This window comes from Geotrypetes seraphini, chromosome 14, assembly GCF_902459505.1.
Source record: "Geotrypetes seraphini chromosome 14, aGeoSer1.1, whole genome shotgun sequence".
NCBI lineage: Eukaryota > Metazoa > Chordata > Amphibia > Gymnophiona > Dermophiidae > Geotrypetes > Geotrypetes seraphini.
Window position 1 is genome coordinate 3096183 of NC_047097.1, and position 16127 is coordinate 3112309.

Consider the following 16127-nt stretch of genomic DNA (forward strand, 5'->3'; position numbering starts at 1 on the left):
TCCATGACATCAGGACATGAGGGCCATAATTTCAGAACCCTGGGAGACCTCTTAAGGATACCTAAGAGTGGCTAAAACCATGGCTAAACTGTATCCTATGGATCAAGAATTTCAGCAAATGATTGCTCTGCCAAAGATGGACTCCCTGGTAGTCCAGGTGACCAAACACACTTCCCTACCCAGCGAGGGAGTGGTGGTTTTAAAAGATCTGCAGCCCACAGAGCGGATATGGTTCCTCTGGAGGCAGTTTGAGGTTTTGGCGTTAAGGGTTAACGCTGCAACTGCGGCTTCCATCATGGCATGCGCCTCTTATTCTAGACTAAGAAGCCAGAGCCTGAAGGACTCTGACCCCCTGCCTCAGCTTGTGCTGGTAGGAATATACGAGAGTAAATCCAAAAAATAAAGTCAAAATACATTTAACAGCTTTAATAGAAGTAACTGAGCAATTGAATATATTACTTTTCCATATAGTCCCCTTGCAAGGTGACGCATTTGTTGTATCATTCAACTAGCTTCTGCATTCCTGCAGAGAAATTTTTTGGCTGTTCCCAAAGCCTGGTGAGCTCCACTTCCTTTACATCATCGTCAGATATGAATCTGCAACCTCGCAGCGTCTCCTTCAGTGGACTGAAGATGTGATAATCGCTAGGTGCCAGATCTGGGCTGAAAGGAGGATGCAGAAGATGTTCAAACCCGTGCTGTTGCACAGTCTCTTGTGTCGCTGCTGTTGAATGAGGACGTGCATTGTCATGGTGCAGCAAGACCTGTTTTGGACAGCATTCTTATTTTGCTTGAGAATTGCAGGTTTAAGTTCATTTTGCAGCAATGCACATTAATTTTCACTGTTTGCCTGTGCACTTGGAAATGTCCCGAAAGAAGGTTAACATGACTGGAATTATTCAATCAATAAGTACCGTGTTTCCCCGAAAATAAGACAGTGTCTTATATTCATTTGGGGCCCAAAAAAGGCACTAGGTCTTATTTTCGGGTAGGGCTTATTTTTTTCATGTATATGATCATCTCTCCCTTCCTCTCTTTTACCCCAATTCTTCCTCTTTCCTTTCCCCCACATGTGCAACATCTTTCCTCCCCTCTCACCCATCCCCTTGTGCCTTCCCTCTGTAGCATCTTTGTATCCCTCCATCCCTCCTATCCCCCTGTGCAGCAGAACCCTTGCCCAGCTTCCATTCTTCCCTCCCTCATATCCCATCCCTCGTGCAGCAGAACCCTTTGCCCAGCTTCTAGCCTTCCCTCCCTCACATCCCATCCCTCGTGCAGCAGAACCCTTGAGCACCAGCCCGGCCCTGCTGTGCAGCAGAACCGCCGAACCCCCTCTGACCTTCCATCCTTCCCTCCCAACCGATCCCCGCCGAATACCTTCCGGCAGAGGAGCATCAGGCCAGCAGCACTCACAGGCTGCTTCATGGCTTTTTCACTGGGGCCTTCTGTGTACTGATGACATCATCAGTAATGCGGCATACAGAAGGCTCCAGTGGGTCCTAGAAGTTTGAGAAGGTTACAAAATCAAGTTTTGTGCCTCCCTTCCAGACTTCTTTATAGATTCTCCGGCCAGCCGGTTGAGAGCCTTCAGAGTCTGGGCAACGGTACAAAGGCCTGGGTTTATGCATATTCATAAGAACATAAGAATAGCCTTACTGGGTCAGACCAATGGTCCATCAAGCCCAGTAGCCCGTTCTCAGGGTGGCCAATCCAGGTCACTAGTGCCTGGCCAAAACCCAGGTACTTGTTAATAAACTGCAACCTTATACATGCTTGGTTACTCTTTCAAAAAACACTAGGATTAGGGGGCATGCAATGAAGATACTAAGTGGTAGATTTAAAACAAACCAGAGAAAATATTTCTTCACACAGAATTGTGAATGTAGCAGGATATTAATTTTTTTAATAATTTTTATAAAATAAGAAATTAAACTCTGGAATTCATTCATTGACAGAGAATGTGGTGAAATCAGTTTAGCAGGGTTTAAAAAAGGTTTGGATAATTTCCTAAAAGAGTCCATAGGCCATTATTGATATGGCTAGGAGAAATCCATTGCTTATTCCTAAGATAAGCAGCATAAAATCTGTTTTACTACTTCAGATCTAGCTAGGTACTTGAGATCTGGGTTAGCCACTGTTGAAAATAGGATACTAGGCCTGATGGACCTTCGGTCTGTCCCAGTACAGCAATTCTTATGTTCTTAAACTAGAGCACAAAAGTCCCTCCTTTTTATGTGAAGAGCAGTTAATTCATTCTCCAGAAGAAAAAAAATCACAATCTTGAAAACTTAATCTAAAAGTTGGTTAATGTCATGATCTTCTGTCCAGGAAAATTCCCATTATTCAAGTTGCTTTCTTTAATCAGAAAGTGCCTTTTATCTACAAGTTCCATTATATAGAACAGTCCATTATGTGGAATAGCCTTAGTCGTTACTATTCTGGAGAAACACAATCTTTTGTCTAGTAAAATCCTACAAGCTATATAGAATCCAGTTTTCTTCGGGACTGTTAATAAAATACCGGGCTCTTAAACATAAAATGAAACATTCTTGGAGTATTTGATCATTGTTTTACCCAAGTTTCATATACATACAGCACAATAATCTCTCTTGGTTAAAGTATTTCTTTTAATTGCCATGTGTGTAAAGTGTAGTGGTTCCAGCCACAGGCGCTCTATTTTTGCTAATTCTAGATTTGATTCCAGAAGTATATCATTGCTTGACTCTGGTTTGTGAAGTTGCGGTCAAAACTTTCTTTTTTCACTATTTGCTGACCTACTAGAAATATACACATGAGCAAGTATTCAGTGAGGGCTTTGAAATAAGATTTTCTTTCTTTATTTTTTTTTTGCAATACTTTACACAACACTGTTCATGTGCAAATTCTGATCACTAGAAGATAAGACTGCCTCGTTGGGATTCTGAGGCGCGAGGATCACTGTCAGGCATGGCTCAAGGGACAGTGGCACCTTGAACCAACTTGCAAAACTGGCAAGCTCCCCCTCCCCTAAGTCTAATCTCTCATTCTCTGTCCAGCACTATTTCCTCACCTCTCTCTCTTCCTCACAGTCATATAAAGTTTATGTTGGCTACCGGAGGCAGCAGCAGCATGTCAAACTGCCTTCATCCAGCCCCTGGGTCTTTCCCTCTGCCATGTCCTACCTCTTCTGATGCAATTTCCTGTTTGTGGGACATGGCAGAGAGGAAGACCCAGAGTCTAAAGCTGTCATGTTACTGCTGCTACTGGCGATTGACATAAACTTTACAGGACTGCAAGTGAGGGAGCAGTGCTGGACCTGTGGGGAGTAGGGGTCAATAAAGAAGGGGAGAAAAGGCTTAACCTGTAGACCAAGTGAGGTCAGAGGCTGGGTATTTTGGCACCCTTAAGTGTCTGCACCCTGGGCTATAGACTCGCCTGGTCCAATGGTTAAGCTTGATCATTCTTTCTGAGACTTGAGGCTTTTGTTCTGTATTAGTCTTTTGCTTCTGAATATGGCTAGACTGAGCTCTCTCAACATGTCTTGCAATTTTATAATAATATTAATAATAACTGCCATAGTCGAAAGACTTCTAGGCAGTTCACGTTCGAAGAAGGCTGGACAATCGGTGAAATACAGGATGTAAGAAGAGAGGGTTACATAAGAAATAGGTAAAGGAACAGCAAAAAGAGTGAAATTACATCGAGGTAGAGAGAGGGAGAATATATCATTTAGAGGCTTCTGTTTAGGAGATGAATTTGTCAAACAGAATGGTTTTGATTGATTTTTGGAATGCGCCGTAAGTCAGACTGGCTCTGTTTATGTAGTTGTCCAGCCAGGACTGCTGTCTGCCTGCTTGGAACTTGAAAGTCCTGTCCAAGGATTTGTATTTGCAGCCTGTGATTTTTAGGTAGATAAATATGTTTCGGTTTCTGGTTGGTCATATGGGGTTGTGAAATATGAAGTGTGGTAGCAGATAGGAAGGCGCTAGACCCCAGAGCATATTAAGAAGATATAGCCAACATACTCTTTTTTTCTCTTTTTCAGATTAAAAAAAAATCTTTTTCATAAGTAAAACTTGTTAATCGGATAAGGTCCTCCGATGTAATCAGTGTTAATTAATTTTTCACTTTTTCAGCATTCATGACTTTGGCTATGATTCTGCTGCACATCTTCTGGGGCGTTGTGTTCTTCGATGCTTGTGAGAAGAAGAAATGGTGGGCACTGGTTTTGGTCATCATAAGCCATCTGCTGGTATCAGGCCTGGTAAGTTTATTTAGAACACAAGGGTTAGCCAGACTTTGTTGGTCATGCTTCTGTTTGATGGAACAGAACTTTAAAAATATAGCCTTTGCCAGCCTTAGACATGGCATTTTATAAAAGGTGCCTAAATATAGGCACTAATTTATAAAATACGCATGTGAATGACATCACAAGCTATTCTGTACAGTTGACGTGCTAGTCACATGACACACAAATGCAAGAGGCTGCACTAGTGGACAGAGCATTGGCATGTCATAAACATTCCGCCTAGAAATGCATGCACCCTTATAGAATAGTGTCATATGTGTGCATTGCAGAGTGCACTTAGTCATGCCAGCTTATGCCTGCCAGTGGCCTGGCATAAGCAGTCATGCCTAAGTTTCTGTGTGCCAAAGTGGCTCTACATTGCTGTTCCATAACATATTAGGTGTGCCACTTTATAGACTTGCCCCCTTTGACTCTAAATTGCCATTTATAAAGGATTTTTCACACACAAAGGCCTCTTATAAAATGACTTCAGGTGTTACATATGTAAAAGTACACATTGGAAGGAAGGGAATGTGCAGTAACACCACCAAACTATACATAGTTGCCATCTCTAGAAGTAAACATCCAGTCATCACTATCGGCTCCTTTTATCAAGTTGCGCTAGAGGTCTCCAGCGTAGGCCAGCATGGCAAATGCTCCACCGCTCACAGAATTCCTATGAGCACTGTAGCATCTACTCTGCCAGCCCATGCCAAAGAAGGCTAAGAAGGTGCATACTTCTGTGTAATAGGAACAGTCAAGAATGAAAACCAAGGGGTTCCATAAAAAAAACAAAGGACATAACATAAGAATTGCCATACTGGTACAGATCCATCATTCATCAAGCCCAGTATCCTGTTTCCAACAGTGGCCAACCCAGGTTCCAAGTACCTAGCTAGATCCCAAGTAGCAAAACAGATTCTATGCTGCTTATCCTAGGAATAAGCAGTGGATTTCCTCAAGCCATCTCAATAATGGGCTATGGACTTCTCTTTTAGGAAATTATCCAAGCCTTTTATAAACCCTGCCAAGCTAACTCATTTCACCACATTCTCCAGCAACAAACAAACACACAGTGGAACTGATGATTTGGTTGAAGCCAATCGAATGTGGTACAGTCCAAAGGGATCCGACACTGTCCATGTTTTGGCAAATAAATTGCCTTCATCAGGGATCCTTCACAAAGGTATCAAAAAACAGGGTGTTCATTTAAAAACGCCAAAGAATTGTAGTGACTAACGCTGTCACAATCGGGACACACATTTTCTAAAAAAATAACCCTCCAAGGCAGGCCGCCTATACTGTAGGTGTCGCAGGTGCAGTGAGACCCATCGGGATGCTTAAGCTCACCCAAGGCTGGGAGTGGGTGTGGTTTCACCTGGAAAAGCTTGGGAAGGCTTAAGCAGCCTTGGAAAAGCTTAAGCAGCCCTAGGCATCTCCCTAGGACCATGATAGACACCTGAATTGTAGGCCTGCAAAATGCTGGCCTGTATTTGAAATAGATGCGGCCACTGAGCTGGTCGCGGCAAGGAAATCTCCCTGCCTCAATCAGCTGAGCAGCCATGGCAGGAACACCCCCCTCCTCCTGCAAACTTAGCAGGAGGGATGCCCACTCCCTCCTGCTGCCACTCCCGAATTCCCCACAAATATCTGCAGCAGCAGGAATGCCCACTCCTTCCTTTTGCCACCCCCGAACCCCTCAAAAAATCCCAAAGCAGGAGAAATGCCCACTCTCTCGGCACCCCCCTAGCCAGTAGACCCCCCCACCCCATTCCTTTTAAGGTGAAAGTCCAGCCAGAGGGATGTATACACCCTTCGGCCAGTAGGCTTACCACTCCAACATGGGCCTTCCTGGTGTATTCTGGGATGCACCAAGGAGGGGCCTAAGGCTCCGATTGGCCCAGATGCCTAAGGTCTCTCCTGTAGGAGGGTCCTTAGGCATTTAGGCCAACCAGAGTCTTAGGCCTCCTTATCAGTGTATCCTGAGATGCACTGAGAGTGGCCTAATACTGATTGACCAGATACCTAAGGGAGGGGAGGCACCAGGGTGGGTCTATAGGTAGTGGGAGCTTTGGAGGGGGGGTTTCTCTGGGTGTGGGGGAGAAGTTCCAGAGGGGTGGTAGCAGGAGGGAGAGGGAGTGGGCATCCCTCCTGTCAGGTGATTTGTCGGGAGGATTCGGAGGGCAGCAGGAAGGAGTGGGCAACCCTCCTTTTGCGGGGGAGAGATGTTCGTGGATGGCATTGGGAAGGAGTGGGCATCCCTCCCTCCGCGGACATTTGCGGGGGGTTCAGAGGTGGTGGCGGGAGGGAGTGGGCATCCCTCCTGCCAGCCGAAGGGAGATTCGGGGTTTCCCTGTCGCGGTTGCTCAGCTGATCACAGCAAGGATATTTGATTGCCATGATCAGCTGATGGCAAGAGGTCAGGTACGATTCTCTAACTGGCACCTGTGACATGGGCACCAGATAGAGAATCGGGGTGGTTAGGTGTCTGCCCATTAAGGCAGATGTGATTCTGTACAGAATGCCAGTCTGCAATTCTCAGTCACTTCTTAGGTGGCTGTTGAGACCGGCGTCCTATACAGAATTTCCCCCTAAGCATCTGCAACTTCAGTTTAGCCAAGATTTCTGCTGCTTTAAAGAAATGAATGTGTATATGGCATAGACTTGGAATAGGCTCTTCCTTGGCCTTGACACACAGGTGCCTGTTGTACAATTACCCTCACAGCATGTATAATGCCCAGGGGAGTGTGTGGCGCAGTGGTTAAAGCTACAGCCTCAGCACCCTGGGGTTGTGGGTTCAAATCCACACTGCCCCTTGTGACCTGGGCAAATCACTTAATCCCCCCATTGCCCCAGGTACATTAGGTAGATTGTGAGCCCACCGGGACAGACAGGAAAAATGCTTCAGTACCTGAATAAATTGATGTAAACCGTTCTGAGCTCCCTTGGGAGGGTATAGAAAATTGAATAAATAAATAAAAATAAATTTACTCTGTCTATACTGTAGATTATTGCTATATGTAGCAGAGGCATCAGTTTAAAGCACAAGAAGGGAAGTGTTTCATTGATCAAAAGGACATAACAATGGCTGTATGGTAAAAGTGAAGTCGTAGGCTTGTCTCACCCCTGCTCTATGACCTTGGGTCCGACAGCATTTCTTTTTCACCAGTTGCACAATTTGTTGTGAGTGTTATCAGCTTTGTAAATACTCATCTGAAATCCTGACCTTTTTTTTTTTTTTTTGCCAGACGTTTTTGAATCCCCAATATGAAAGAAGTCTGTTGCCATGTTACGCCATTCTCCTGCTCATGGCTGTCTGGGCTTTCTTCACGGCAGGTGGCTCTTTTCGGAATCTTAAGTTGTGCCTGACATGCCTAGATCAGGACTTCCTCCTCACCAGCCAGTAGCCAATATAACCCAGTACTCTTGAGAGAGCACAATGTGCCTTTTTGTACTTTCATTAGCTTATTTGCTTATTTTTTTTAATTAACGTGTATATAACATATACACTTTGTTTCTTGCATGGGTTAACTTTCACTGAGCCAGCAGTTTGAAGTATGCGGTTATGAAACTCTTTGGAATACTTCAGAGCTCTGAATTGTTCTTGTGTATAAACTACTTTTTAAAGATTATTTTTTTTTTTGACCTATGGCTGTATTTCAGAAGAACTATAAGCACTCCACTTCAGAAGAACTGTACAGATGTTTGTATCCCATTTCACTGTAGGATTAAACCTGAAGTTTAAGGGCTGCACTCGAAGCTTGCTTGGCTATTAACATACCCATTTGATGCTAAGTAAAATGTCTTGCTCAAAGCGTGAGCTTTACTTCCGGATGCAATAATGAAGTACCACCAATCCTGCTGTGAAGCTTTCAGCCCCAAGTAAGATTCTTTTCGTTGAACAAAATGTTACTTTTCAGCTTCTGGTCTGTGAAATTGTAGCTTTATGAGAGAGGATTTAAGAACTTTGGGCAATAAAATATATTTGTATCCTATAGAACTAACCACTCAGGATTGCAGCAGCATTGTAGATATACATACATTCCTAGATATACTACGGATCTTATGTTTTAATGAGAAACACTTTGGGAATGACCCTTTAACCTGGAGCTGGATGCTGCTGCTGCTCAGTAGTTCCTGAGAGATTTTTGGCGTGGACCTAGCTCAGCCTGATCTATTTGTGAGAAAACTTTCTTTCTGTAGCTCACCAATCTGACCTCCAGTAGTGGCCTTTCAGCGATTGCAATGTATGCGAAGTGAGCATCTCCTGGTTGTTTGTATAGGTCTTCCCTGAATGAATGACCGAACCACAGTTCTGGGAACAGCCTGGACTATCTTCATACTAAGGAAACATTTTAAAGAGATTTTGAAGAACAATTACATTTCCTCTGCGGGACAGAACTACAGGGCAGTAGGTCAACCTGGTTTAGAAGTTCTTGCCAGTTTTATTTTTCAGCTTGCCTGTGCCTGAATAAAACAAAGTGTATGACTAGAGGGATTTCTGCCATATTGTGCATGAATGTGCCTCAAAGTCATTTTGTGTTTCATGGCTTGAATATGCCAGTTAGGAGAGATGTTTATACTAGCATGTGAATGTGGCAGGATAGGTCAGCTTCCTAGTGAAGTCTCTGTTCAGACCCAGTGTATTCAGTACTGTTCAGTATAGGATTTCCCTACTTTTTACATGAGGTTAATGATGTACATAACTGGAATGAAACCTCTTATAACTACTGTATTTGTGCCTGAGCTTAAGACTGGAGGCCCCCAAAGTGTTTACTGTGTAATAGAAAAGCTATAAGCCCAGTAAATCTGATGTAGATAAATGGACTTTTTACATTGTTAGGTTCTACAGAATTTGCTTACTTACTAGCTAAAGAGCTGCAGAACTCAGCATGCGTGCATACTAACTAGCAAGCCAGCTGTTATACATTTCTTTGGTGTCAGTAGATGTTTTAAAAAGATAATATTTGAGAGAGACAATATTGGACCATGTAGCATAGCATCTCTAAATTAAAATCTTCTATTTTGCTGAAAAATAGTGCGGATATCTACCTCCTTTCTGTCTGTTACCCATCACTTATCTTTTGTTACTTATCCATCATTATACTTTATTGTTGGAAATGTAAATGTGCAATCTGCTGTATACTTGAGGGGAGGGGAGCAGAGACATAGTATTATTTTTTTTAGCATACAGACTGAACTTTCTATACATATCTGAAAATGAAGGCCCTTATGTCTTGCTGTGAGCAGTCGTTCTCATCTCCCAGAAGTACTAAGATGACTCTGACCCTGTATGATCGCCACTGTTAGTGTTAAGTCTTGTTGTTTCACCCAGCACAAAAACAGGGATAAATGAACTAAGCAATGTATTTATAAACATTCATCTGGAATAAAATTATCATATTTTCCGCTCCGTAAGACTCACTCCCCCCCCCCCCGGTTCCTCCGGCGGTCCTGCCCTTCCCTCCGACTGACTCCCGAACTGGCTGCAGCAGCGTCAGAGCGGCGCAAAAGGCAGACTTGAGTTTTTACCGCGCCTGCCTTGTCCCGTACTGCTCCACGAATGGCTGCCGTCAGTTCTTGCGGGACTCGCAAGAACTGATGGCAGCCATTCATGGAGCGGCGCAGAACAAGGCAGGTGCATGAAAAACTCGCGTCTGCCTTTTGTGCTGCTCTGATGCTGCTGCAGCTAGTTCGGGAGTCAGCCAGAGGGAAGGACAGGACCACCGGAGGAACTAAAATAAGGTACAGGGGGAATAAAGGGGGGGGCCTGCCTGCTCTGTCCCTTCCCGCCCTGTCCTGGCCTACCACTAGACCATCAGAGAGGGGACAGGCAGGGAGGGGAGACAGGGTGCAGAGCCTGGCACGGAGGGGAGACAGGGTGCAGAGCCTTCATGGAGTGTGGGGTTAGGTGCAGATCCTTCAGAGAATTTGGTTCAGAATATTTTTTTTCTTGTCCTCCTCTAAATCTAGGGTGCATCTTATGGAGCGAAAAATACGGCACTTAGGAAGTTGGAAAGATAATGCCACTGACCTCGACAAAACTGGTTCCTCCTCCTCAAGTGTCTTATCAGTTCAAGCCCCACTTAGACTGAAAATCAAGGCATTGGTGAATTCCATGCCCTCATTTGAGCCATACGCTCAATTCCATCACAACAGCTTGCAGATTCATTTGAAATGCTTGTATTCATTCAAAGGAGATGTGCAAGGTGAGGTACAGAAAGGGAGTTTCCTTGTTCTGCTCTACAATTGTGGATTACAATGTGCTCTATCTAAAAGTTGTTGATGCATGTACAATACTAGTTTTAAATATAAGGTCTGATATATTACCTCATAGAACACCTATTTATTATCCCGACAGCGACTGACAGGTTGAGGGTGTTTGCCACAATTATCTATCTGATTTTACATGTGTACAGTATATTGTGTGACTAAGTACATTTGTTTAAAATGCCAGTCTTACCAGAGCTTTCTATATAATTGATAGAGCAAGTTGATGCTGTGGGGGGGGGATCCCCCTCAGTTAAGTTCAGTTAAGAATGGGGTTTTAAAGAAAAGCATTTTGCCATAAGATAATCTAAACTACAGATAACCAAGGTGTGTTTGCCTCTATTCCTTGGGAAGGATCAGGCAGACAAGTGGAATAATGATAATAAAACTCATTATTATGGAAATTTCAATAAAGACTCAACACAGGCTGTGTTTCGGCAAAACCCCTTCATCAGGAATCCAAGGTTTTCAATGTATGCTAATGATAAAAACTTCCATGAATAAAAAGAGCTATAATATATTGCAGGGGTGCCCAAGTCCGGTCCTCGAGATCTACTGGCAGGCCAGGTTTTCAGGATATCCACAATGAATATGCACGAGAAAGATTTGCCTGCACTGCCTTCTTGGTATGCAAATCTCTCATGCATGTTGATTGTGGATATCCTGAAAACCTGGCCTGCCAGTAGATCTCGAGGACTGGACTTGGGCAGCACTGCTGTATTGCAACATAGTTATTGAGGACGCTGCGTCTCCTTTGTTATAAGCTGTTTAGGGTATCCTATGGCAAAATGCATGTCTCTAAAACCCCATTCTTAACCTATCTAAAGAAAAAAACCACAGCATCTCCCTGCCCTATCCCATAGAAAGCTCTGGTAAGACTGGCATTTTAAGGAAATGTACTTAGTCACACAATATACTGTACTAAAAGTTACACTTATAAAATCAGATAATTGTGACAAACATCCTCAATCTGTGTTGAGTTCTTATTGAAATTTCAATATTATCCCATTTGTTTTCCTGGTGCTCCACTGTTGGAATTGTCTTCAGTTTTGTATCTGCCAAGTTCACATTTATTTTCAGTCTGTTAAAATCAGCAGAAAAATGACGTGTTTAACTTTGTACTATATGTACTATTTGTACTATATGTCAGTTTCTGTTCCTCTAAGACAGGGGTAGGCAATTCCGGTCCTCAAGAGCCAAAGGCAGGTCAGGTTTTCAGAATATTTACAATAAATATGCATGAGATAGATTTGCATCTGAAGAAGGCAGTGCATGCAGATCCATCTCGTACATATTCATTGTGGATATCCTGAAAACCTGACCTGCCTGTGGCTCTCGAGGACCGGAATTGCTTACCCCTGCTCTAAGAGAGTCATTGAAATAAACAGTTTGACCAAGGCTGCCCAAATTTTTACATTGAGGCGCCAGGAGTTAATGAAGGTGGAGTGTTGCCCCATGCTCGGTCCCAAAAGCAATGAAATTTAAAATATATATATATATAGTTGTACGTTTATAAAATGTGTGTAACCTAAGTGTAAAACATTTACATTTGCTTGTAGGCATAAATATCCACAGCTTCAATTTAACCATGATTTCTGCAAAACAAGAAATACAAAAAGCCATGTTGATTGTTAACTCTTTGTCACTTTGCTATCTTCTCTGTGGAGGCTAAGATCTCATGTCTTACCTGATGAGCACTTGGGCAGATATTCTCAAACCTATCTTGAGGACACTACAGCCAGTTGGGTTTCAGGCTATGCACAATGAATGTGCATGGGATAAAGTAGCATATACTGCCATATTCAATATGGAAACCCTGAAAACCCAAATGGCTGTGGGGTTCTCTAGAAAGCATTAGGAAACCCTGGCTTAGTGGAAGGGAAAAGAGAATGACTGTTGACACAGAGACGACTCATGGTGACCTTGAACAACACTACAGAGTTCAACCTTGCAGGATCCTCTTCTACCCTTGGGTGCAGAGGGATCAGAATTGCCTAAGCAGTTGTGTTCAAGAGAAGGTTTAGAAAATAAAGTAATAAGATCCTTGTAAGTGAACATGTTACTTTCCATTTTATGCTGTCATGTCAAATGTTTTATGTACCATAAGTTTAATTCAGGTGACATGTCATGATTCGCTAACATGCTTTCAATGAAGTAACCGTTGCTAGTACTTCAGTTGTAGAAAAAGTAGCCGTTAATGTATAGTGTTCTCACCAAGCAGCACCTGCTAAACATTGTGCGCATTGGGTGTTGCTATCCTAGTCAGATTCTGACAATTTCCAGTCTCGCTGTGGTTGGGAGTCAGGCATGGTTTAATGTCTTCTTGCTTGTAAAGTAGTGTATTCCACCTGCTCTTATTTAAACTCAGTCCTGGTGCATATCGAACCCCCTGAAGCTGTATGAAAAGTAGCAATCAGAGACTGACACAGAGTTTTTTGACTGCACCTTGATCATTCTTTCTACTGATGTAAATTTCTCTGGTGGACAATGAAGAAAAGTCTACCTTGTAAAAGAGCAGTAGATTTGCAGAATGAACTGTGAACATTGCACCACACAGACTGAACATGCCCTGGCACAGGTGTGAGGTTCATTCTGCCATACTCTGTGCAAAATTAACCCAACTGGAGATATTACCCTGAAAGAATAACATTTTTCAGTCATTTGTTAATTTGCAATTGTTTTGTGTGTTATAGATGCCTATTGTTATTTCTTGGACTGGCATTGTAATCTGACTGTTATTGTTTGGGGATAAAGACCAAAATGGCAGGTAGCTAAATGGATAGTAAGACTGATTTTCAGTCTTAATATCAACTGTAAACTTTGTAAACTTTTTGTTAAAAGTGATTATATTAATACTTACCTGAAGCAGATTGTGATTTAAAATGTAATGCTGTATGAACGTTATTACTATTAAAAGCAAAGCAGTATTTATTAAAATGAACAGGCCTTGTAATACTTTTTTTTGTACCCTGCAAATCTTTTCTGTCTAGATGAGATTATTTAATCATTTTTATGCTCATCATGCCCACGTGTGGTCACTGGCCCTTGCGTGGTAACTATGCTGAACCCGCTAGCTGTTCTAGCAAACAGTGGAGACATTAATCTGTGCTTTGCCACAGATGCAGTTCATGTTCTGTGCCTTCCTGAGATAAACATCCGGCAAAGGGATTACTCTGCAGCAGATGACTTTTGGCTGGAACTGATTCTTCTGACCCTGATGAAGGAGTTGTTTTTATCTAATTCTCGTCCATTGAAGATGTTGCTTGCAATCATGCCTTCTATTATTGGAATTGCATATTGAGCTGCAATGTTTTATGGGGAGCTTCACAAATACAAGCTGACTCTGTACTGCTAGCGATTCCTATCTCCAACTTGCATCACATAGGATGCATTAGGGGGTGGGCAATCGCGGTCCTCGAGGGCCACAACCCAATGATTATGCGGGAGATTAATTTGCATGGACTGCTTCCATTGTATGCAAATCAATCTCATGCATATTCATTGTGGAAATCTTGAAAACCCAACTGGGTGGCTCTCAAGGACATAGAATGCACCCATTCACCAATACCTCTAATAGTAAAAACTCTTGAAGTTTTGGAGAGTACAGTGATTGTTATAGATCATCGCTGGCATCACAAAACTGGTTCCCCCCTCTTCTAGTGTCTTATCAGTTCAAGCTCCAGTGTCCCCAGACTTAAAATCAAAGCATTAGTGAATACCAAGCCTGTGTGTGAGCCATACATGCAATTTCCATTACAACACCTTAAATTCCTACTGGAAGCAATAATGCCTTTCCATATACTTGAAGAGATTGCATGACATACTTGAGCACTGCATATCCTGGACTGAACTGTAAATGAGGTCTTAAAGGACAGATTCCCATCAGGAAATCTATGCAGCTGTTAATCTGCTTTGACTACAGCAAAGTTGGTACTTTGGTGGCAAAGCATTCCTAGCTAATTGGCTAGTCTCCTAAATTCAATTCTACTATGATCAAGCTAGTAGTCTCCTGCTCTGTAGAGTCCATGCTGCAAATGTAGCTCTAAAACTGTGAATCTTCAGTGAGTATGTGAAAAACAGCAACCTAGACCCTCTGGTTGTAACCCCAGAAAAATTATTATGGTGTTTTGGGGTCATTTGAGATAGATCAGGAATTATTCATATAATTCATATTATTCATATAATTCATAAAATTGCTCCTGAAAATGCCTAAAAAAAAATCTCAAAACCAGTTCCAGAGCAAAGGTTACTATCATGGTGGTTCTAGCAGTAATAATTTCAATGGAGCTTTCCAGAAACGCTTATATTCAGTTCTTCCATACCCTGCCCTGGAGTTGAATTTTGAGCTCTAGTTCCAACAGATAAATATTGTGCCTTAATAATTAGTGTATTCTTGTTGGGAAAACTACAAAACGTTTCACAAATATTTTTGGGATATCTATGTTGATTTAGGGAAGTTTATAAATCTTAAGTTATTCCGGTGCGATTGACTTTCCAAATGTTCAGTTGTATGTAGCATGACTTAACTGCAGCCAGTTCCACTCTATTAATTTCATCAGTTTAAGATTCCATTTTAACCAGTTGTTCATTTTGCTTAGATAGTCCCCCCAACCTGGACTTCAACTTTTGCCCTTATCTGGCCAGAATTTTCAGAAAGTACCTGCAGTTTGTTGGAGAGAAGAATCCAGATCCTTTATGATCAGTGCTCTGCTTTCAGGTCTTGGGGAAGCCTGCGGCTCTTATGCACTAAGATCTCCCGAAGAATTCAGGGGACCCCTGAAGTAGTTACCACCATCTTTGGAAGAGGAATACTAACAGCAAACAATGTTGTCTGTATCAGATTTGAGGCAGAGCCTAAAGCCAGTGGGCGCATTTGGGCAGTGCCCTTCTCCTCTTCCCCATAGCTTCCCCATAGCTTAGGGTTTCAGATGCCAAGCAATCATGACCTCAAGAACGCTCCACCTCCATCTTGAACTCCCCAGGTGCTACAGTAAGGTTCTGAGCGTGTTCATGCACATGTTTATGCATAGTGTTTTTCAGTGGAGGTAGAAACATAGAAAATGACGGCAGATAAGGGCCATAGCCTATCAAGTCTACCCACTCCACAGACCCACCCCCTAAGTCTGCTCTAGAGCCCCCGCTCTAACTGACCCATCCGTAACTTCACCCTCTCAGGGATCCCATATGGGCATCCCATTTACCCTTAAAATCTGGAACGCTTTTGGCCTCGATCACCTGTATCGGAAGCTTGTTCCAATGTTCAAGTATTCAAGTTCAGGTATTATGTGTTGGCCTTACTGAGGGGATATGAAAACTTTTAATTTGAATTTTAGTTTGTTTAAAGTTCAAAATGTGTTTGTGGAAAAAATCTTAGAAAATGTGGTGGACAATTATAGAGGGGTGGGATGGGTGAAGGGTGCAACAGTAGATGTGGCAAGTACTTGGGGCAGGACAAAGGAGGGGACCAAGATGGCAGAGTAAGATGCGTTGGAGGAGGCTCCCGGATTCCTAACATAAAATAAGTTTCTTTATTAAATATCTTTGGAAAGAATGCCTAAGCAAAGAGGAAAATTCCTCCTGCTCCCCCTGT

The 16127-nt window shown here is 42.7% G+C and overlaps 1 protein-coding gene across 3 annotated transcripts in view; it reads left to right on the top strand.

The window, feature by feature from the left end:
- The window catches only part of APH1B (aph-1 homolog B, gamma-secretase subunit), a 41415-nt gene extending 27937 nt beyond the window's left edge, over nt 1-13478 (top strand). For 2 of the 3 annotated variants that reach the window (XM_033920545.1, XM_033920546.1), the window contains exons 5-6: nt 4116-4243; nt 7516-9084. In XM_033920545.1, the coding sequence (XP_033776436.1) occupies nt 4116-4243; nt 7516-7674 (287 nt within the window). In that variant the 3' untranslated portion in view covers nt 7675-9084. Of the gene's footprint in view, nt 1-4115; nt 4244-7515; nt 9085-10240 lie in introns of those variants that run through there. The other variant, XR_004536979.1, reaches the window with a different exon arrangement.
- Nucleotides 13479-16127: the final 2649 nt, after the last annotated feature.